This window comes from Zerene cesonia, chromosome 15 (genome assembly GCF_012273895.1).
Source record: "Zerene cesonia ecotype Mississippi chromosome 15, Zerene_cesonia_1.1, whole genome shotgun sequence".
Taxonomy (NCBI): Eukaryota; Metazoa; Arthropoda; class Insecta; order Lepidoptera; family Pieridae; genus Zerene; species Zerene cesonia.
In genome coordinates this window covers 9,492,437-9,517,287 of record NC_052116.1, presented here as the reverse complement: position 1 = coordinate 9,517,287, position 24,851 = coordinate 9,492,437, and the positions used below count along the sequence as shown (strand labels likewise).

The window sequence follows — 24,851 nt, the reverse complement described above, 5'->3', positions numbered from 1 at the left end:
GTGAATAATTTTTAATATAAACTGAAAATAATAATGAATGAAAAATACTAGTATTGTTGTGAAAAAAGCGTGGGGCGGTTTATTCCATATTTTTCGTGTATTGAGCAATGGGATGATGGGATGAATGATGGTTCTTGGTAAGTGTACGAAATTTGAATGAAATCTGCATGTTTAAAGTGGGAAATAAGGTGTTTTCGTTCATTATTGTTTTCAGCATATATTAAAAATTATTTGTATGATAGATATATAACTCCAATCGAGTATGTCGTTTTATGCAGTTGTGAATTAGTTTTAAAACGCTGTTATTAACTTCACTTGTATGTTTTCTTACTTGTTTGTTAGTTTGTATGCATGTATATACATATATATGTAACTGACACCTTTAAGCTCGATTTTCTCTCACTTTAAACATGCAGATTTCATTCAAATTTCGTACACTCATCAAGAATCGGGGACAGTTCAATAACTTGATAAGTTTATCCCATCATCCCATTGCTCAATACACGAAAAATATGGCACAAAGCGCCCCACGCTTTTTTCACAACAATACTAGTATTTTTCATTCATTATTATTTTCAGTTCATATTAAAAATTATTCACAACAATATTAGTATTTTTCGTTCATTATTGTTTTCAGCTTATATTAAAAATTATTTTATAGTTTTTAGTTTGATGTGCTTGAAAAGCGTGTTTTTTAGTTTTTTTAAACTATATTTTTTATTTAAGTCACAGTCTATTAAAAGTTTACATAACGAAATGAAATCAAAACAAACTTTTTGCACAGCTAACGCAAAAACCCGTTGTGTCACAGATCTCGCATGTCGTCTGGTCTCGTATAAATTACATTGTCTAAAAAAACTGACCACACTCAAAGAGTTACGTTCATTAACTCAATGTTCAAGGGCGACAGTGATTGGAGTAAGCCATTTGTTTGCTTTATTGGGAAAAATTTCCCCAGTCTCTTGCTATTTCGTAAACATGCATCTTATTAATGAGTAATTAGTGAATAGAAATTTGAACAAGATGAAACCCATAGGAAAGAGAAGAAAATGTAACAGGCAAATGTAACTTTGAGGAGAGGTGAGATTTTAATGGTAGAAAATAGTTTCTTACTGTTTCCAACACAACTACGTAATAAAGAGATTCACATTTTTACGGGTATCAGAATATCTCAAAAATAGTCGGGTTTGTCTTTTGAATTTTCAACTTTATCTCCCACAAAATTGAAACGAAATTTGGTTAAAAACGAATATTCCTTTAAAATAAGCACAATTTCATTTTATTTAAATAAAAAAGAAAGATTCTCAATTCATGTTGTGTTTGATACATCAGATTTATTGACTGGGTGAACCGAACCGTTGATGACGTTTATTTTAAAGCTAGTATGTGGTTCCTTTAAATACCTACCTTTAAATAAATAATAACATTGAGTATCTGTTTGTAATTACAGCTTTACATGGGATACATTCTGTGTACCAATATTTATATATAACAAAAAAAACAGTTCCATTAATTTCCTTGGACTTTCAATTAAAAAAGACCTTAAAAATTCATTTAATAGAGTTCTTACAGCAAATACAAAACCTCAACACGTATACATCGCACCTTATTTAGTATTTAGACCGAATGGTAATGAATGACTCAAACACACGTTTTAAAATTTATGTTCACAGTCAGCATTGACATCGAGATTACTTATTTCTAATTTAAAATCTAAATATCACGAATAGTTAATTGACTGATATATTGTGCAATGTTTAAATTTACACGAAATATTGTTTCAGAATGAACATTGTATATAATCACACTTCACACTAATATTATAAGCGTAAAAGTTTGTTTGGATGTTCGTCCATCAATCACGATGAAACTAATGATTTACCTATTAAGTGCGCCCTTGGGATAACTAATTCATTTGTAAATAATTCCACGCGGGCAAAGCCGCCGGCGGTAGGAAGTATTTTGATAAAACTTTAATATCGATTTTTTTAAATTAATGTAAAGTCGCAAAACCATGGTACAGAAAATGATTGGGAAAATATAATAAATCAACCGAAAACGCAACGTAAATTTATATGTTTGAATTAAATAGAATAAAAATATATATATACATATTTTTTATACTTCATACCAGTAACATTTTAGGTTTTATCAAATATCTAAAATTTCTTCGAAGAACTTTCCGATAATGGAAGAATTATAGCTATTTTAAAGCCTGGAATTAAGAATAAAAACATTCCATTTTTTTATTTTCATTCAAATGTTTTGATTAAATAAAAACCGATACCCAAATGCCACTTCTATAGCGTACCTATTTGGAGATGAAGTAAAGATTACCCATACAATAATAAAAGTGATCACTACATGTGAATTTATTAAAAAACAACGATAGAAAAGGCAGTAATATAAAACATAAATAAAACCTTTTATATGCCGTTACATAAAAGTAACGATCGAACAAATCTAAAATGGCAAATCTCTATTGAACAAGTAAAAACATTATTATTAAACATACAAAATCATAGCACAGATAACATAATACTATATCATAGTTTATTGTTGTTATTACTCCTTGCAGACTGTATTCATGTGTGCACTGGCCATGTTACGATTTTTATTATTTATGCGCATATTTAATTAGTTCTCACGTAATGATTTCCATTTATGTGACATTCCTATAAAAAGTAAGCATTTATGAAGACTGATGTATGTATTCAAACCTTAAAAAAGTTTTAAATTGATTTAGCCTAAAACTTAGTACTTAATAGGTTAAATACCTATTTATTATCCCTGGTATTCATTATTTTAAACTGGAACAATACTGCTTTACACTTTCCACATATTGTGTCCACAGATAATTTATAGACAACATGTTTAGCTTTGCGTTACGATAAAATCGTTTTGCGAAATTTGCGCACGTGCGGCTACATACAGATAATAAAATGTGCATAATATAGGGCAACATTGATTAAATACACGCGTGACATTTAATTACGTATATGGACTGGTTTGTTAGCATTTATTTGTCGTAATATATATCTAATACAATTAAGATGTTTCTAAATATAATTAATATCTTCTTAATTACAGGATGTAGGTAGTTATTGTCAATAAATTTTAATAGGTTTGATACTAATTGTTTCTTCTCTTACACTATAAACATTTAAAAGGTTCCCAATCAAAAATATCGATAAACGAAACACAATGAGTGTCTTATCTGTTTTACGAACGTGACCCGTGCCATGCAAATTGCGAGAATAATTAAAAAAAAAAACGAAAGCGCGCGAAACCCGAAATCAGGCGTGCGTGATGCGTCAGTTTTTCAGAACGATGAATTATTTGACCTTTTGAAATCCGTATGTACTTTAAATATTGCAATTTTATTAAATATGGGTATTTAAACTTTTGAAATTGGCCATAACTTTACGTTTATAATTTTTTCACAGTATATCAAAGTTCTTAATGGTTTTGAAGTTAGTGTCAAAGATTGTCGAATAATTTTTAATGAAGATTATGGACTATGATATGTTATAAAATAGGTATATATAGAATATGTTTATTAATCTTATGTATTCAAGTTCGAGTCGAGAGATAATTTATATACAACAAAGGATATTTATACTATAAAAAGTTGAGTTACAAAAAAGCTAGGCGGCTCGTTAACACTAGCCAAATCACCTAGGTCTCACCGCCCTTGATGGTATCTAGGTCACTCGGCAGGTTTGTCAGGCACATGTTACCATTGTAAGAAAAAGATTTAAAAATGCTCAGTCAGTTAAGCAACGTGACCTTAATACAGATGTTTTATTTAAAGGACTTTCATCAGATATCTGGTTATATAATGAGGAACATTATGCTGACCTTACGTATGGGTGTTATGTTACAAGCCACGCTTAATTTTGTTTATTTCCGATTTTTAAAATAAATTGTTCAGTGTTACTTAATATATTCTTGTGTTTTATATGACCCTGTTTAAATTCAATGTTATTTTTGCGGATTTTACTCGACAGAAGCTTAGTAGAACGGTGGTAGTTTTAAAAAATGGTAACTTTACATAAATATTTAAGTTACAATTTAATTTATTAGTAATCTGTTTCCTTTTTATAATTTAATATGTTATTCGTTTTATTATATTGTAACTTCTTGTTCAATTTGTAATCGCTTGGACAATTTAAGAATAACTCCATTCATTAAATATTATTTAAAATGTAGGTAGTTTCTGTGGAATTGCATAAACTGAATGGTTACGAATACCACAAACGCCAAATCCTTATATGCTTCATTATTTATTTACAGTTCAAATAGGTGCCTACTTGCTTTTTCCACATCTTTCTGGAAAATAATGCGTATAGCTAGTTATAGATTATATAACTATGATAAATTATATCAAATAAGATAAATCACGTAAATTTCGTGAATGAAACCACGTCTTTATTTACATTTCACACCTTATTCGCCAATAATTCATGTCAATATCGTTATTTATTAAGAATACATATTAGGATAGCACAATTACAATAATTTAAACTGATGTTGACTTATTCCCACGTCTCCATTAATTTCTCTCTTTCTTTCTCTCTCTTTTACAGCTAGTAAATTCTATAATTTCTTATTGAAATTATCCCAAATCATATCGCTTAAAATGCTTCTGTAATTCCCTAATTAATTTCCTAGAAAAGTAATCGAGTTATATTTATTTGCAAGATGTACTTACAAATTATGTATGTTATCATTGAAATATTGTTTTTATTATAACAATTTTGTGTGGCTAATATTCTACCTAACTAAGCTCTTCTATTGCTTGGTGCGCAAATATAAGAAAGCGAAAATAAATAAACAATATTTGAATTTGGAATTAATTTGAAATTGGATTTAGTAACGTCATCATTAGAAAAGCTTCACCTCACTCCAAAACGAGTGGCAGCGATCATCGAATCAATATTTCGATCATCACCTTGACACACAGGGCGAAGCACCACCTTGGCTCGATGCTATAAAGTACATGCAGCTGACATCGTTGATCCAGATACATGTATATGTGTGTATGAAATGAGCCACACCTATACCAGTGCCCTTTGAGACATATTAACTTGTGCGCCTAGCAGGGCGTGATAGTTATATCGTTCTATATAATTTTGTCATTATGTACAAGGACTTATTTATAGGTATCGAGTATGTAAACTTTATGAATTGATTCCTTTACATAGACACTGGGAACATAAATGCGGTTATGCAGTAGATTGGAATTATAAATACGGCTAATATAAGACCTATTAATACAATACTATCTGTCTGTCCTAAACCTCTGTATATACATATTTACTAATAAATAGTTAAAAATTTTATAAGGATAGACAGGATCGCGAAAATCCCAAACAAACGAGAAATATGCGAGTTCTTTGTCTATGCGTGCGAAGTCGCTTATGACAAGGAAGTGCAATTTATACTATTAATTATTTAATTAAATGAAAAAAGGAAATTTATTAATACCCTATTTAAATCCGAAAACATAATACATAGAAGTTATGATGGCTTCATATGATTGAAACGCAATGGTACAACAAATCATACCAATATCAAACCTAATGTCCCAGACCTCTCATGATATTTACTTTTAATCCTCAAGCAAGCATAACATTAACTTAGACTTGAGACGCCCCTTTCAACAAGAGACAGGGAGTCAGCAATCCGTTGACAAACCTGATACTGTTGATACGAGACGGCATTGTAAGGTATACGCGGAAACCGTCTCACATCGCAGTTGTAACTAATTGCCTTTTATTCTGTTAATTACTGAACTGGATCAATAGCCTCAAACGCCACTGATCTTTACATTTTAATTCATATTTCCAGTCGCTTAGTGTCTGATGTTCGGAAAATTTTCTATCTGTTTGATAAAGGGGCGAATAAAAAAGGAAAAAAATCCCACAATAAATTACTTATTCATAGTAAAATTTTATTCACATCTGACGTACCTACTCCTAAATTGTTTTTAAAAATATTGAAGTAGATAGGAAGAGTATATGCCCCATACCAATTTTGTCTAAACTCATTACACAATTGCGGATTGATAAAATCATTGAGATTGTTTAACTTTTTCAAATATTCATTTAATATAAATATTATGTTAAGCCCATTAAAAACCCGTCATATGTATATCAAGTTGGCTATATGATTAATTTACCATCATTTTTCGAACCAACCTTGGCAATTAGGAGGCTGTGTCAAGATCACGCCTATTTATTATCTGTAGCAGCTGAATTGGACTGTCAAAAACTCTATCCATTACTCTTTCAAATTGATCTGCATATTTCATCTGTATACCATAAGCTTAAGGTCAACTCCACGTTAGCTATCTGGCCAAGGATAGTTCCTTACTCCGTGTGTTTGGGAGTATTTAAGAAGAACGATCAGTGCACCAATCTTTATTGTATAATATTGGTTTTATCGAGTTAAACTTAATAACAGTTATATCTATTGCTTTCCTAATCTGCACGTGAGATTCGCTAGGAGTACTCTGAATTGTAATTAACCTACCATAATAAACAGCATCGTACGTTAATGCTGGAACCGTGTTTATATATAATTAGAGTTGAATTTGATTATTTTTTGGATGCGTGGAATTAACCTATGAAAAATACCACAGATAACAAAATACTGGTAATACTAAGATGTTAAAGGCGCGATATGTTGATATCCTGTTTAATAAAAAACACATTAAGTATCTATCGTTGTGTAAAGGTATTCATAAGAGACACGGTAATCCTTACTGCACGTTAAAGACTATATAACTCGAAATATTTCGAAATGTATCGTATATTTATACAAGTCATTTCAACTCCCAGACGCTTGATATGGTAAATATGAACCTTGATATCAAATTCTGATGAAGCAATCGATATGATATCGCCTTATCACTTAATTCTCTTTTTATTATCAAAAAGCGGAAATAAAATTAATAAATATTATTTAAAAACTATTTGCTCACGCCGAGTTCGCCCAGGTACTACTATTCTTTGCGAAATTTTTAAATTTTTAACAGTTTATTGAGTTATAAGTGGTATTATTAACCAGACTTTTTATGATACATAATAGATATGGAACTAAGTATTTTTGTATAAAAATAATTATATCGAGATCAGTGCAAGAATAGTTTTGTAATCAATAAACTTACATAACACAAATAAAATTGCGTAAGTTACACATGCCAAAGCTTTTGTTAATTTACCATAAAGCGAAATGGGAAAGTTAAGCATTGATACTTATCTTTTAATATAAAGAAACAGTCAAACGATAAACGATCTACTAACGTAACTATAGCGTATTGAAGTTCAAATAATAAACCATTCAAAATTCATTTTAGGAACTTTCCTCACAGTCTTAACTTGGCCCATTCAGTGACTGTTTTTGAAAAATGTTCAAGATCGTTATAGCATTAAATTTTTTATTAAATAACTAAACTGCCTTCCTATTGTTAGAACTAGAGCAAATTTAAATGGGACCACATGGAAAGCAACAGTATTAAAAAAAATATTCATCAAACTCGGTACGCCCAATCGAAAGTTCTGAGGTAAAAAACCCAATAAACCCACAGTCGAATTGAAAACCTCCTTTTTTAAGTCATTTGATAAATATAAAGTAACAGGAAAACTCAAAACGCCAAAACTTCATGAGATTGTCAGGTTTACTGGCTGAATTTCGATCCCAACTGTCAATCACGTATACGCTTATAGTCTCGCTCGCTTCGATGTGCCGAGGATACAAGTTGCGACACGGAGAGAGTTCAAAATTAAGAAGCCATGCAATACTTAAGCTGTCAGCTTAAGATAAGGTGATCGTATAAAGTCCGTCTTTATGAAAAGCCCCAATGAGAAAGAATTTTGCAATAATTTCAATGAACAACCTATCTTACATTTAATCAGACACAACTTGGTTCAGGGTGAATGAATCTGTACTACTAACAATCCAATTATATGGTCTACACCAAGATAAATATTTACGACGTAAAAAAATTACCAGCCAGCCCAACCTTACGACAAACATGTATCGCTCGGTTCCAATATAATTACAACAGTGCGTAAATCATATTAGAGTTAGAAAAAATGTCAATTTAATCCTTCGAAACGGATATCCAGTATGAACAAAAACCACCAAACAATATTAAATCTACATTCCATAAATGGTTAATTAATCCAATGGCTGCTTGTTTTGGCAATCTTATGTTTCGCCTCGTTCTACTTACAGCTATCTAAGCCTACTGAAGCAATTGAAACTTTAAATGCACGTTTATACCTATCAATATTTACATGTCTATGTTTATATCGATTAACATGTTGTTTAATCATTGATTTTCGTAATATAATCAGTTCAGTTACAATAAAAGCAAAAATCAATAAAAAAAACATGCAAGTACTGTTTTATGGACGGGTTCAAAATAGAAAAAAGATAACAGTTCGAAATCTACCAAACAGTATTAAATAACATTTGTAAAAAGAGGTGGAATCCTGTTTTAGGACTCTACTCACTACAACTTGTTATATCATGACCGTAACAGAAGGGCGTGAAGCTAAAAACTTCTTCGTATTGAAAACTATGAGACTATGACTAGATCGTTGCATCACCTTCCTCATAGTGTGATAATCGCCATAGTATTATACGCTGTAATGAGTAGAGTCCTTAAGAACTGAAAAAATGTATTTAAATTGAATTTGATTAGGTGCATTTGACGGGATCCATGACCTTCCTTCGGGAGTTTCTGTATCGATACTATGGTTTGTTTAAAAAAAAATCCTATTATAATAAATAATTAGTCTTTACCGTCTCTGTATTTGGACCAACCAGAGAAATACCAGTGAATTACAGTATGTTCTTTTATGAGTAGTGTAATGGTCGGCCTAAGTACGCAGAAACACCGATATTTTCCATAATTTTATCTGCCTGATACTGCTGAAAAACTTTCAAAAGACTTGGCACGTACCCGTACGTACGTACGTACGTACGTACACGTACCAGTATTGGTATTTTTATTACGTATTTTTATACAGCTACCGACATTTTAATTTCAATGCGTTGGCCCATCATAACTCAAAATAGCTTGTCTGTGGGCATGTCAAATAATCAGGTAAATAATTATATAAATGACGTCACGACGTCATACCAAACATGCGACCTCGTACTCAAAATTGCAGTAAGAAAGTCGCTTTAACATTATGTGTTGATTCGTCAGTGTAAAAAATTTACTTGTATGCGTATATATAATTAATGAAACATGTTGTCAGGAGTACTCGCTGTAAGAACTTTAAAAAGCACTTCAACATTTGATACGCGGCGAGCGTCGAATGGTCGTCAGTTTCATTGGAAAGGAATAAAAAAATCGTCATCAGCGTATGATAAGTGTGCCTTAATGCCTGAATAACAGGACCTTAAGGTTTGCATCTGTATAATTTTGATGCTTTTGTCCGAATGTCATGTATACATCAACGATAATTTGAAATACGAAATTAAAAAGACTCTTTCTCAGATGAGGAATCTGTCGATATACCTGTCACCCTTCGAAGTTTAAACTAATATAAACGCATACCTGTGCAAAGGTGTATGTGTTTATAATAGTTACACGGTATACAGACGAATTCTTCATTATTCATATGTAGGTATCTGCATCCTTATCTATGTGTTTTCTCTCATTGATCTAATTTTAATCTTGACTTTTTAAGTTTGGCTTTACGCGAGTATTATCTTGGAATTTTAACGCGATTTATTAATATACTAGCAGTTTGCCCCGGCTTCGACCGTGGTACCTATATAGCCTATGTCACTAAGCGAGGTTGCAGCTTTCTAATGGTGAATGAATTTTTAAAATCGGTCCAGTAGTTTTTGAGTTTATCCATTACAAAGAAACAAACAAAAATACAAATTCTGTCTGTTTATAATACTTGTGTAGATTTAATTTTTCGTAGCGTAGTCACGGGGCTAGTGAGAAGATACATGGTACCTTCATGAGACGGTAATACGTTTTGTGAACTACCTCCAACTATTTCTCCGCAGTTGGTACGTCGAGTATTTATCCAGATGTAAATACACAGACGCAATAGTCTGTAATTACTAATACAAATAAATAATCATGCTTAAAATGCGTTGAAAGCGTTTTGAATTCTATATATATTAATCCGATAAAATCTCATTCTCAATCACATCAAGTCAAACACATGGCCAATTTTTAAGTGAATTTTTAAATTTTATAACTATATACTATAGTAACAACAGAGTTGTTCTTGTATTCCGAAAAAAGCGTTTCTTAACAAGATCTTACGCAAGTAGCACCTTGTAACTAATTAACATATCAATGGAAACAATGAGAGCATTAGACCCGGGTATTTCCGAACTTTCTTCACTGCTCCAACGAACGAATATGGACGCAAACGGAAGGCAATTGAGGCTAGCTTTCAATGACAGTTAGTAAAGAACTATGGACCACCGAACTGTCATTTTAAAAGAGATTAGGTGTAAGTAAATATTACATAATTTGAAATGGCTGTTAACCTTAATAGCACGTAAAGCCGGTGTTCACTATCCGGTTGTTATTATCTATTATTTGTATCGAAGAATTGCTTTCAGATGGCAAAATAAGTCGAAATTTATTTATCGTTCGCAGATATGTCCCTTGGCAATATATTATTTTTTTATTTCTTAACACAGACTCATCCACATGAGTCGAAATTTAATTTATGTGCATAAAAAATTATTGTGATTTTTATACTTTTTTTGTTAGGTCGAGTTGTAAATCACACTAATATTATGAACGTGAAAGTTTGTTTGGATGTTTGTCCGTCAATCACGCTGAAACTACTGAACGGATTTTGATGATTAGATATACAAACAGGGTATGAGCTGACTTAGGTGATAGAATACTTTTTATCCCGATTAAAAGTTCCCTTGGGATAAAACAGGAATCTTGATAACCGAGCGGACGAGCGTCTAGTAAGGAAATAAATATGTAGCACGGGCGAAGCCGGGTGATTTGCTAGTATGAAATGCAATTTAAAAATCTTAATTACGACTTCTTATTCTTAATCACCACGTTACTCCACAATTAAGTATAATGATCAGGTGACAATACTATATTACGATACCATCAAGCTGAGGATGTAGCCTGAAGGTAGGAGGGTAACCCAGGGATACATATTAGTTAGTCGATCTAGTTTGGTCTCGTTGCATTCTCATTTTCGTAGTTTTCTTAAAGGAATTAATTTACGTTTTATCCTATAAGAAATCTACCTCAAATAATTTTAACTATCCCAACTAATATTATAAGCGCGAAAGCAATTCAGTGTCTCTCTGTATCTGTATGTCTCTTCTGCACACTTAAACCCTAAACCAATTTGTATGAAATTTGGTACAGAGATAGTTTGAGCCCCGAGAAAGGACACACGATAATTAAAAACTATCATGTGTCCTTTCTTATTTAGATATTTTCTTATTAAATTTTCAGTGCTCAACACTATAGTTATCAAATATCTCTAGAATAACACAAAAAGCTTACCTTATCCTCGTTCGTGACGCGCACAATAATTTTTAATTTCGGATTATGTTTTCTGTAGTCCTTCAGAAGAGCGTCGAGTTTGTCTCCTCTGGCCGTCCCCGCGTAAACGAGATGTGTACACTCCGTAAAGTCAGAATTTCGCGCGCTTTCAACGTAGCAGGCGAGCCGCGCGGCGCCCGCGCCTGCGCCGTCCGCCGTCCACACCGCGGCGAAACCCAACAAGAACCATAGCCACATGTTTAAAAAAAAATCAATCTGTCATTCCGGACGCGAATTCAATTTTTTGATTTTGGAAGCGCGTTGGTTGTTTGAACAGCGCAGTACGAGTGGCGGGTTGGTCGCTGCCGGTCACACTCATAGGCGCCCCCGCCCTCACGGTGCTGGCCGCTGAAGGCCGCGCGCTCACCGTAACTTGTAACTAGAGCTTGCATGCTTTCATGTCACTCTTACGCATATGTCGTAATCCTTTGACGTTATTTTTTTTTCATTCTGACAGCGAACTTTTTGCAAGCAATAAATCTCGACTTGCACATTTAAAGAATTTACTCTGAAAATCAATTAACTTTTGCGTAATGCAATGGAATTTATTGCCGGTTCAGAATTTGACACAACAAGCTACTTTAAAGAAAAAAATCTACATGTATTTCACACGTTATTTGCCAGCTTTTAATAAATATTTACACTTATTATTTAAATAAAAAGGTTAATGTCTAATGGATATTATTTCATTTTTATTTAGTTTATTAACACAAACGAGATGTAGTAATTTCTAAACTCGAAAAGCTACGTAAATGTATCAACTAGTCTCTTAACAAAAAGAAGCATAAACTTTTTAAATGTCTGTCACTATCGTTGAAAAAATTGCAGATTTCTTATTTGCACATGGGGGAACAAATTCATAACAAAGATTTCTGGTTAAGGCTTTAAAAAGCTTAAAAAATTCTCTTTTCAACATTACCTATATCTAAATTGTAGTTTTAGTAGCAAAGTAACTTTGATAAACATATGTTAATTGTAAAATTTCGAGTTATCTATGTATTTATACCACAGCTAACATAATGTATCTATACCCTGTGGCAGAAGGAGAGCTGAGAAAGATACACGAGTCTTAAGAAAATGGACTCCTTCGCCAGAAAAATATTAAAAGGGAGAATATCTCCAAATAAATACACTAAAATAGAAGTTACCTATTGTAATGAAAAACTGAAAAATTAAATATAAAGAAAATTATGAATTTCTGTGTAAACTAAGCGCATAGAAAAAAGTCTAAATCATTATATAATGACCAAATGATTAAATAATTACTGAATATCAGAAAACTTGGTCCTACCACAGATAACATAATACTATACTAGGTCCGTTTTCCTCATTTTTTTTTCTGCTAGGATAACACTTATCTTTTGTATCCGGTTCAGGCTATCAAAATATCTTGAAATAAATCTACAACAAATTCAATAATATTTCTTACATACGCGATTTGCTCAACAATCTCAACAAAATTATACTTATATTTTTAAAAATCCCTGTCATTTACGATTTACTATGTGTTTTTTATGTCACAGTCGGCAATGGAGCTGGTGGGTCGCCTGATGGAAAGCGCTACCACAGCCTATGAACATTTAGAGAGGCGTAAGGTCGACTCGTTGCAGACCTTACGCCTCTACAAATGGATTGCCGACTTAAAGCTGGAAAGGGATTAAGAAAGGATTGACGAGAGGATTATTCCTCCAGGATTGGAAAGGACTGGGAAGCGAAGGAAAAGGATATAGGCCACCTCATAGATAATTACGTAAAAATATCTGTTTGTGTGACATATTGTAGATATATTGATTATCAGCTACTTCTTACATCATATGCTTAATAGATCAAGTTGTGATTAATATCCGCAATATAATATCAATGGTTGTGATGAATCACCAGCGTCATCTTACGCACTAATTCCGTCGATGGTGGAGCGATAAACGTTTGTTATTTGTCTAAATTAGGTGCTTATGATAAGGGCATAGTTTGTAAGTTAGTAGGAAGTATTCTCTGGAAGTAATGCATCAGTTGTGAAATTGTTTCTACCGATGACAGGGGTTTTGTTTGACCAGCGATTATTTTAGTATAATTGCTATTCATTTGAACTCTTTTTTATGTAAAAGCGGGCAACTGAGCTGGTGGTTCGCCTGATGGTAAGCAATCACCACCGCCTATGAACATTCGCAAAGGATGTGCCTCTGTGGATGCGCTGCCCGCTTTTATGAGGTAAGGGAAAAGGAAAGGATTAACGACTGGAAAGAAGACTGGGACGGGTGAGGAAAAGGAAACGAGCATCCGGCTACCCCACTCACCGTACGAAACACAGTGGCATGCCACTATTTCATGCCGGTTTTCTGTGGAGGTGTGGTACATCCCCGGTGCGAGCTGGCCCAATTCGTGCCGCAGCGTGCTCAACTTCTACAATAATAATAAACTAAAAACCAATATTCAGAGTGAAAATGCTATAAGTTCTTACTCACTGCTAGGTTTTCATAGCCTTCTTACCTACTCTATTCTTATCCGGAATTGCTATTTTTCATAGATTATTATTTATTAAGTTCAAACAGGCCATGCTACTGCTGACCTATCATAAGCATTCATAGTGAATGATCATAGCTTGTATGACAATTCTCATAACATTATTATGCAAGAAGATATCACCTCGATATCATTCACACCGGCGCGGTTGGGTAAGGCACACGTGGCTTAAGTTACACAGCGACTATGCAATATTTAAACTCTTAATCCGTCTGACATTTCAATAATATTTAATCCATTATTTAGTATATATTCTAACGAATTACGAAGTTGCATTATTTCTACGGAGACTTGCCAACAGTCAGCAGGAGTTTTCAACTGACTTCGAATAAAACGTGGAGGTTATCAATTGACAGTATTTCTCTATTTGGTACCTTCCGTTTGAACCCAAAAACCCAAAAAAGGACAATTTAAATAATTTTTATTTATTTATGGTTTCCTTTTTTAAATAAATTTTTGAACAAAAAATTAAAAACAAAAGTGCCACCCCCATTCCATCAAGCTCATCATTCAAGTCTTCATGAGAAAGAAGAAATTTTCAAGGGTAGAAGGAACAGGTACCTTCTAGGGAAGCATGCTCAATCTTAAACTACATCTACGCTTACCATGGGAGATGGTAGGCAAACGGTTCTCTATTGAAAAAAAGGCCATTACTGGACTTTTCTTTTGGTTTTATGACCGCCATGACAAGGGGGTGCGCTCAGCGGTATTCGTTTTTTTTACGCGGTTACATCGGACTCCGAAATGTTAGACGTTTTTGTACTTTTTTTTTGGAGCTATCTACTCCTTATCCAAAAGAGGACTCAACTAACAAAACCTATGTATATTAAATTTCTGCAAAATCTTAGCTGAAAAGTTGAAGGTTTTTTTACGAACTACAAAGTTTAATTAACCTCCTCACAATGACGCGAAACGAGGATTGATTGATTTTGGATAATACGCATCTTCTCGAAAACTAACGATTATTTTGTTTTGGTACTTACGCCAATCGATATGTATCTAATTTCGTTATTAACATTATGGTAGGAAATTTTTTTCGAACGACCAAAATTTGTTTCATAAATATTTTATTTGATTCGGAGCGTATTCGCAACTTTAACTTTAACGAAGATTTTCATCTTCGAAGAGCTAATAGGGAATAAATACTCAAGGTATATCTCAAAACTTAGTCAGGGTATTTCGGAACAGGGATGAGGACCAGGAATCTACACTCTAACAATACGCTAATCAGTAGATGTTGCAGGTAGTATCAATGGATAGACAAGCTATGTCAACACATTACACAATACAAAAAGACAAGATAACGTAAATTAATTAAATTTTGATAAAAATATATACGATAACATCTGTAAGATGTATATAACTAGTAAGAACTAAGCAAAGTTTGCGCTCGCTGTATTTCTCATTTCTGTTGAATAAATAGTCGCACATCATTTTGAGGAAAACGCCACTACTATATTATACCTACTTCTTTTTCCTTTACACAAGTTCCAATTACTCATAAAATGATAATCCAGTGCACTCGCTTGTTCCTACAATATGATATTAACATCTTGCTCCAACTTCACGTCAAACTGTATAAAGTCCTTATCAGATACCAAATGGTGGTGCAAGAGGCCCAGCTCCGATAATAAAAAGGAATATATTGATGAAAATAGATAAAATATCACTGTGAAAAATGTGTCGACTCATTGTGCTAATAAGGTGACGCTGCTATACTGTAATCTTATTTAATACACAATATTGGTATTGCGCGCTTTACGCTCGACCACGTAACAATAGCCATCGCTGAAAATGTCGTTTTCTGGCAAAAGGTACAAACGGACGCGCTGTGAAAACGTAGAAGAACTAGTGAAGGAATCTAGTGAGTGCTTTATCTAGTTTTTGTTTTATATTTGTACTTAGGATTGGAATTGTTATATCACAGAATAAATTGTATGCGTAGGTATAAGTAACGTTTGACAATTTCAGACGTCATACATATTACCATAAAAATTATTGTCGCTAAATACTGTGACTTATAAATTACCCTTGCTTTACGCGTTGTTGTGTGAATAGTTTGAGTTTGTTATTATTTTGATAAATGATGCCAAACGCAAGATTCTAATCTCATGATATTTCTAATCAATTGTTTATGCCGTAATGTATTTATTACAATGCCGAAACACATTGTATCATCTAATTATTCTAATGGAATCTGTACACTTACGTCAATTTATTTATAAAACATTTTAACTGAAAAATGATCGACACTTCGTGTTTCATATTCATACGTGCGTAGGTATAAGTCGATACCAAGTAGATACCAAAATCATATAAACAACCATCTATAGAATTAAATTATCCTTGTAACCGAACATTTTAAAACTTTTAATCACTGAAGTAATATTTTAATGTACGGAGTACAGAATTATATTATGTATATATAACATACTTCTTCGCTCTGGCTTCGCTCGTGGTACATATATAAACTATGTCACTCAGTGAAGTTGCAGCTTTGGCGAAATAATTTATGAAATCGGTCCAGTGGTTTTTGCGTGAAAACGTTAACAAACATACAAAGTTGCAAAAACACAAGTTTCCGCCTTATAATATAAGTGTAGATATAAGAACAATCATCACAAGACAACTTTGCAAAGACTATAGTTTTCATGTTTTGTAAGATTGTAAACTTCAAATAATTTGTTCGTATTCCTGCACGTGACTAGAATCACCGATATCATCATATATTCTTAATAATAAATTCAAACCACGTCACACTATAAATAAACGAAAACATGTGTCGTTGTTTTTAGTTGACTGGTAAATTATAACGTTTTTATATGTGATTTTCCAAAATCTAGCATAAAAATAGAAGATAATATGACTAAAAATAGCAATAGAATAGAAATGGGTAAGGATCTAAATTCTTACTGTAAGGAATTACATATTTAAAAAAATCACTTTTAGTCTTAACTCAAGAGGTGTGACTTCTTTGAAATACATGTAAATTACAAATACAAAATGCGAAACCTATTTTTATTAAAGTATTTTAATTAAGTATTTAAATGTCTATGCTTCTATAACGTAGGCGCTAATTTCAAGAACTGCTGGACCAATTACATATTATTTATAAATAATAGGTAATATGAGACATACATTTGAAAGAAAAATCTCTTGCTATTTTCACAAGGACTGCCAGAATAGGATAATTTCCTAGCGTAAACTCTGTATAAGAGCAAATAAGTAAATCATTAATCAGATAATTGCCCAATTTGTTTCATCAACATTACTATAATCGCTAATCACCAGTTCATTGCAGGTACCAAAGAAATCATCAACACATTCCACAGGCTGGCTCCCACAGTGTGCTTCACACGGCTGGACGAATATAACTTCCAGCTGGACCTGCGGATAGAGACGCGCCACCTCGCGTATAGCTTCAAACTGGAAGAGGAGCAAGAGGTTGAGAGAAAAGACGGCTCCAAGGTAAGGAAATTGAAAATTTCGTGATGGTTTATTGTATTGATGATAGAATATATTTACTTCGTTATTACGACTATGTAGCATGGTCGGATCTAGGGATCGGAGGGACGTGACGTCATAAGACCTCATTAGTAATATAAATAAATAAACAAAATCTTTATTTTGCCAATATATTATACCTTACATAACTATATACAATGCCTCTTAAACTAGAAAAACTCTGTATCTTAAGAGCCAACGTTCCTCCTTATAAATAAAGAATAAATCCATATCCATAACTATAGTTAGTATCGTATAATAATCTGTGACGTTTACATTCAGGTCACGTATCCTATATACTTTACTTATAGATAAGGTTAAGTATAACAGGTGTTGGATGTATGTTCCGCTCAAAAATCGAAATCGAAATGGGTGAAAAAATAACCCAATGTGATTACTGTATAAGAGCCACAACGCCTGTTCGTGTTGTAGCTCTAATGAAAAAGCTCATAACGCGTTGTGGCAATGAATTTTTAAAGTTTACCATGCAATTTTCTTTCTAAATTATACGCAAATTTTCTGTTCTTAGTAGAAACATTATATGTTTTACAGATTAATGCTGAAAGCTAATAAAGAAAAACCCTTAACGTTTATGAAATTTTCGTAAATTTTTTCGTATTACCTGCATGTTTTTCAATCGATATAATCAAATTTGAACGTCATCGTGAACTCAGGTGAAATGTTACGTAACTGATAATATGTAATGCATGGAATAATTTTAGATTGTATATTTGAAATGTAATAAAACGTGACACGTACTTTTTGATAAATAAAAAATTATGCAGCTGCGAAATTTCTATGAATACAACATTTAAAATACGGATATCTATCTATCTATATATATAAAATTCTCGTGTCACAGTTTTCGTTGCCATACTCCTCCGAAACGGCTTGACCGATTCCTCTGAAATTTGGTAAGCATATTGGGTAGGTCTGAGAATCGGCCAACATCTATTTTTTATCCCGATATTCCTACGGGATACGGACTTACGCGGGTGAAACCGCGGGGCGCAGCTAGTATCTATATATAAAAAACGAATGAGTGATAAATTTTAAAATTATGTTATGACAGTTCAAAGGTTCTCTTATGAGAAATCTAATTGAATAAATAAATAACTGAATGAATTATGAAGTTGAGTTTCAGACAATTCATTGCCTATTCACATGACAAGAAAGGTCTGAATCCCTAATTTGGGACATATTTAAAAGATGTTAATATAACGCTTTAGAAAAATTGTTCAGCGTACCTCATGAGTACTTTGTGATAACGTCATAGAATTTAGAGTCCGCTGACAAGACTACCAAAAGAGTAATCCTCTTAGGCTTTGAAGATAACTGCAAAACTGTTAATTCGGAAACAGTTGTATCATACATTCCATAATAAATATATAAAAGCCTTCGGGCTTATGTCAGTTCTATAGTGTTCATATTCATTTGTTTTGGTGTGGTACCCGTTCAGGCTTCTCCTTTCATCTTTGACTAAAGTTTTACTGCACTAATGATCATAATACCCAGAAAAAAGCAAGTCTCGGTATTTAGCAGCCTCTAAACGAGGCAAGTAAGATATGAAGGGGCTGTTACAGAACATGCGGCGTGCTTACTGCTAGGCGATAATCTTTTTAAACATCCTACAGCAAATAGTGTCCGGGAACGAACAGTTTGGCATTACGTAAACAAATCGTTAAGAATGATAATAATAAGAGTTAAAGAAGCACGCTTTAAGGACAGAATCAACTAAATTGTCTGACTTGCTCATATACAGAGTAGGAAATTAACAAAACCCTAGCGATCGTACTTCAGTTAATAAGATTACATTATTATGAAATTATTGTCCTATTACCGATCCTTGAAAAGGGTACAAAGTTTGACTAAAATCTGTCCGTTTAACATGAGTCCAAATCGAGGCTAAAGGAGTCAGCCTCATACAAGCAAGTGAATCTAATATAAGCGTGTTAAATATCTAGAAACAATTTCCTTAAGTAGAAGTACCTAGCATTTATATAATACCTACCTGACATGTATAATGTATACAAGAAAGAATATTACTTTATATGGGCGATGAAACATCGAAAAAAATCGTACACTTAGCATGATTCTTCAAAAAATAACGATAAGCAGAATGCACTTATATTTTTGTTATTGCGATAAGATATAAAAAGTTAACTAATCTAAAATAGAAAGTCAATGGCCTAAGAATGGTGATATTATATTTAAGTGAGTCCTACGCACATCCGAATATAATATAATAATTTATGCGTAGCAAGTGCTTCTTTGCGACATGTGTCTTTGTTTTACTGAATGTACAACCACTCATTACTAAATACTGCATGAGTATAACTCCCACTTTAAAAACCTTTTTATAATGAAGCGGATAAAGTTTTCAAATTCAATTTTACGCCCACATGCGTTCGTAGTACTGAATCAAAGGATGTATTCAGATTGTACGTAAAGTTATTTTATTATAACCATTTTCCCGACACTTGGACATTGTGCAATCTTGTGTTATCCTGTCCCGTGTAAATTAATACTTATTTCGTTGACTTATAAATAACCAATAGTAAATCTTCGATCATCATCTCGCGTGTGATTACAAATTAAAGAGTGAAATAGCACTTTTTGATAATTCCAATGCAATTGCTTAAAATAAATCGTATAATTTCAATTGAATTTGTCAGATCATTTTCTTTTGTTTTTTTATGTCAAAGCGGGCAACTGAGCTGGTGGTTCGCCTGATGATAAGCAATCACCACCGCCCATGAACATAGAGTTAGTGCCTATGCGAATGCGCTTCCCGCTTTTATGGCCTAAGGCATAAAGAAACGACGAACGGCAGAGAAGGAATGAATTGGGAAGGGTGAGGAAAAGAAAACGGGCCTCCAGCTCCCCCACTCACCGTATAACGTAGCATGCTACTAACACGCCGGTCTTCTGTGTGTGTGGTATAGTACTACCGGGGAGCTGGCCCAAATCGTACCATAACTTGCTCGACTTCCACAATTAAATAGTCTTTGAGATCAACTCATGCAAATTCGAATAGACGTCAGGGTTCGATTGATACACAAACGTAAATTGACCTGCATGAGTGACACATTGGGACATATGTAATCTTAATGTCAAACTCAAAATCTTTCATAACATGTTAATAGGTATTTATTTTGTCAAGTAAAGAATATTTTTCAAATTTATGTTAAAAACAAATTTACGCGATTGAGTTGTCAGCAAAAAATTTCATATGGCGAACTGCCGCTATTTTATTCGTATTTATTAAGCATAAAACCTCGTATAAATAAAACGTCGACCACCGTACATTACGCTGACCCAAAACGAATAATCCCAGTTCTCATTGTATTTTAAATATATATTGTTCAATTAATTATGGAGCCTGTCGTAAAGAGTTCTTAATGACGGCCGATGTTATGTAAATAATAATGTTTATGACGCTATGTGGGTGTGGTCGACTGGATTTTTGACTGAGAAACGAAATGCTGAATGCCCACCCAAAATATTATCTACCAGTTTATTAATAAATGTATGTATTTTTTTATGTCATAGTCGGCAACGGAGGTGGTGGGTCGCCTGATGGTAAGCGCTACCACCGCCCATGAACATTTGAAGAGGCGTAAAGTCAATTGCAGACCTTTCGCCTCTACAAATGGATTGCCGACTTTAATTGGGAAGTGATAAGGAAAGGATTGATCAGAGGAATAAAGGAAAGGACTGAGAAGGTTAAGGAAAAGGATATGGGCCTCCGTCTCCCCCACTCACCGTACTAAACACAATAGCATGCTATTATTTCACGGCGGTTTTACTGTGGGGGTGTGGTACTTCCCCGGTGCGAGCTGGCTCAATTCGTGCCGAAGCGTGCTCGACTCCCACATTTTCGTGAACTTAGCAAACTTACCGCTAGATTTTGTTATATATTACATTGCGGTAGTTTCTTGCTTACTTTCGGTTACGAAAATACAAAAGGGAGATAAAAATAATACAGTTGATAAGGAGTATACGCATTATCACTCACAGAGTTCATGCAATTTTATTTAAACAATCACAACAGAATGTCACTATTACTGAGATGAATTAAAAAGTCGATATTAAACATGCAATATAAATTTTTGTCACATTACATAATCGTATTTGGATGCCTAAATTAAATGAAAGCTATCATTTTTTATAATTTTTTATTCATCTCAACTTTTACGAGTGTTTATGAACAGTAATGTTTTTAACTACCATCGAGTTTAAAATAGTTAGAAGGGTCTTGTGACCAGGCGCTAGACGAACTCTGTAATTTTTCCACTCCGGAATCAGTACTGCTAAGACGACATTGTACCTTTATATCTTCTTTGTAATCTATTATCTGTTCTGTATTAGGGTCAGAAGTTTAATTGTTTTCTTTGCTATAACCAATCTATAAGAGTAATTTCTAATTGCAGTTAAAAATAAAGTATCTATTGGAAAACGACAACATTCTGCATCAGATCGTGAAGCTGCCTGACGGAAAAACTGCATACTTCAGACGACATTTCACTGACAGGGACTGTATTATGGTAAATATTATAATTTCAATTGATATTTGTAAACTGAATTATCGTTATTTCTATTTATCAAAATTGTTTATGAACAAATTACCTAATTGTGCTCAAATAAAATTAATTCTAAGAAGTTGTAAATAAATAAGTAAATAAATAATATTTATAAGTGTTCAGGTTTAACAAATTAATACTTACTACTATTATGAATACGAAAGTGTATTTGTTTGTCGTTCTTTCACGTCGCACGGTTTTTTAATATGATCTATAATGGGGAGTGTTCTGAGGAACTTTTTGACCTGGTCCCGGCTGCCGAGTTCCATAGCCGCACCTCACGCCTCAAATTAAAATATCATCCGCACCACCTGGATGCATGGCGCACTTCCACTGTGCGCTTCTCTCGGCATTTTTTGCCAAAAACAACCCTCCTGTGGAATAATCTACCATCTTCGGTGTTCCCAGGCACATTTGATGGGGATACCTTCAAGAAAAGGGCATATCATTGTCTCAAAGGCCGGCAACACACTCGCGATGCCCCTAACATCGCAAGTGCTTATGGGCGACGGGCATCACTTTCCATCAGGTGACCCGCCTGCTCGTTTGCCTGCTAGGCGATTAAAAAAAAAAAAAAATGATTTTAATTTCTGGCGATTGTTAGAGCGGGGAGACTTGAGATAATACAAAACTAATAATACAAAACATAGGATGCATTATCTCACGATCAAGCATCTCATTCCCATAAAAATGGCAATAATTTGCTTTGACTACGCGAAGCCGTGGGCAGAAAGCTAGTAAAATTATAAATCAACCAAAATGAGTAGTATCTACACATACACCCAATAACAAGTTATGAAAGACTTAACAGTGTCAAATGAAATATTAAATAAATTACTAGCATTATGTAAATTATAGGTATACCTTTTATATAACTACGTAAAAATATTTTAAAACCTTTGCCAGTTTTCCGGTTGACATTATTTCTATAACATGACCCTGACTCAGTAACACTGTTTACCACAATTTAGCAGAATTTTTGCAAGATAAACGGGTTCACTTTCCGTCATACGTGTACTTAATGTGTGTATTATTTCACATAGATTATAGACTAAGATTTAGAAAAAAATACGATAATTAAGCGTCGATTTTTATATTTATTTGTATGTTCGCGTCTTTGTACTAATTCTGCATAATAATTTACTAATTATAAAGCAAATACGACAATTACCTTTTTAATTACAAAAGGTTTTCTGTAATTTCAGACTGTAACCTTAGACGACACGCCTCACACTGTCACGATATACTACAAGAGAGTTCCGTGATCGACCGTGATACAATCCATCTATATTTAAGTATAAACCCCGCTTTAAATACAAACTAATGTTTTACAATGTGTATGGAAATAAAACGAAACTTTAGTTTGGTAAATTTATTATTGTAAGACTATGTTGTAAGATTATTTAACAAAATGTATTAACGTAAATATAAAATATATTTTTTTATGAATGTAAATGTTGTTTCTTTACCTTAATGCATATATTCAGTACAAACTACACGTCATAAACACATGATAAAAATGTGATATCTGTGTTCTTATAAATATCTACGAGAAAATAGTTTTAATGAAGGTTCTAAATTGCTCATTGATGCATGTCTTTGTGTATAATTTAGCGTATTCATTTTTTAATTCATATTTCGCACTATTAATCCACAAAATGATTGGGGTTTTTTATCTCTATGTGCTCCTATTAATTCGTTAAATTATGAATCGAAGATAAATCGAGTTATAATATACTAATTCGAAAGCGCAAGTTTTGAAATATGAATTTAACTTATATATTGAACCGGGAACAGGACTAGCCACATTTGCGACACGCGCTAAGTGGCGATTGCTAAATCCGTTGACATTGTATTATTTCCATATGATTAGTGTAATGTAGATCATTTGTATGGATATCATTTTATGTTTATGCTAATAATAATAAAAAGTGACATTGTGTATATTTTATCGTCGATTTCTATATTTATATAAATATTTTTAACAGACATCCCATATAACGAAGTAAATAATAAAAAAAAGCACAGAATTCTTAGCATTTTTAAATTATTATTTACTGTGTGACGAATAGTTCTATTATACCATTTTTGAACAAAAGATGACATTATGAATAAATTAACATTACTCAACTCACAGTTTTGTATGAATTATTATTTTTCCATTTTGCTCGTGTTGTCGCGTAAAAAGTTATAGCTGCTATCCTTCTGCAGGGTTTGTTTTATGTTCATCTTTTTGGGAAATTCATCAAATTACTGCAGAAAATTTTAACTGAAAGGTAGTTGTTTTCAGTATATTATTTCGATAATCGATAAGTCGGGTTCAAGAACAGGCGAGAGTGCAAGAAATAAAATGATTTTTCACTTTATTTGCGCTTGTAGATAACATCACCACTGCTTAAATCGGTGAACCGGCATGTTCAAGAATCAAAAGTTCGACGACATTGACATCTGCCAATCCGCACTTGGCCAGCGTGGTGGATTATGGCCTGAACCTCATAGGAGGCCTGTATCCCAGAAGTGGGAACATATAAAAAATTATTAACCGTTTTTCCGGTTTTAGAATCATTGACTGAAATTCCTCTTCTTCTTAGATCAAAGTTACGCTATTTAATTGATTTAAAATCGCTGTTTTGAAAGTGTTTTCCTATTAACCAGATTATAATCGA

General features: G+C 33.1%; 2 protein-coding genes across 2 annotated transcripts in view; one reads left to right on the top strand and one right to left on the bottom strand.

The window, feature by feature from the left end:
- The window catches only part of LOC119832152, a 28,406-nt gene extending 16,519 nt beyond the window's left edge, over positions 1-11,887 (bottom strand). The window contains exon 1 of the mRNA XM_038355762.1: positions 11,540-11,887. Coding sequence (XP_038211690.1) covers positions 11,540-11,776 — 237 coding nt within the window. The 5' untranslated portion in view covers positions 11,777-11,887. The remainder of the gene's footprint in view (positions 1-11,539) is intronic.
- Positions 11,888-15,610: 3,723 nt separating this feature from the next.
- Positions 15,611-23,634, top strand: LOC119832172. Its single transcript, XM_038355783.1, has 4 exons — positions 15,611-15,962; positions 17,400-17,566; positions 22,036-22,149; positions 23,391-23,634. Exons 1-4 carry the CDS (start codon positions 15,893-15,895, stop codon positions 23,448-23,450), a joined length of 411 nt encoding a protein of 136 aa, XP_038211711.1. The 5' UTR covers positions 15,611-15,892; the 3' UTR covers positions 23,451-23,634.
- The last annotated feature ends 1,217 nt before the right edge of the window (positions 23,635-24,851 follow it).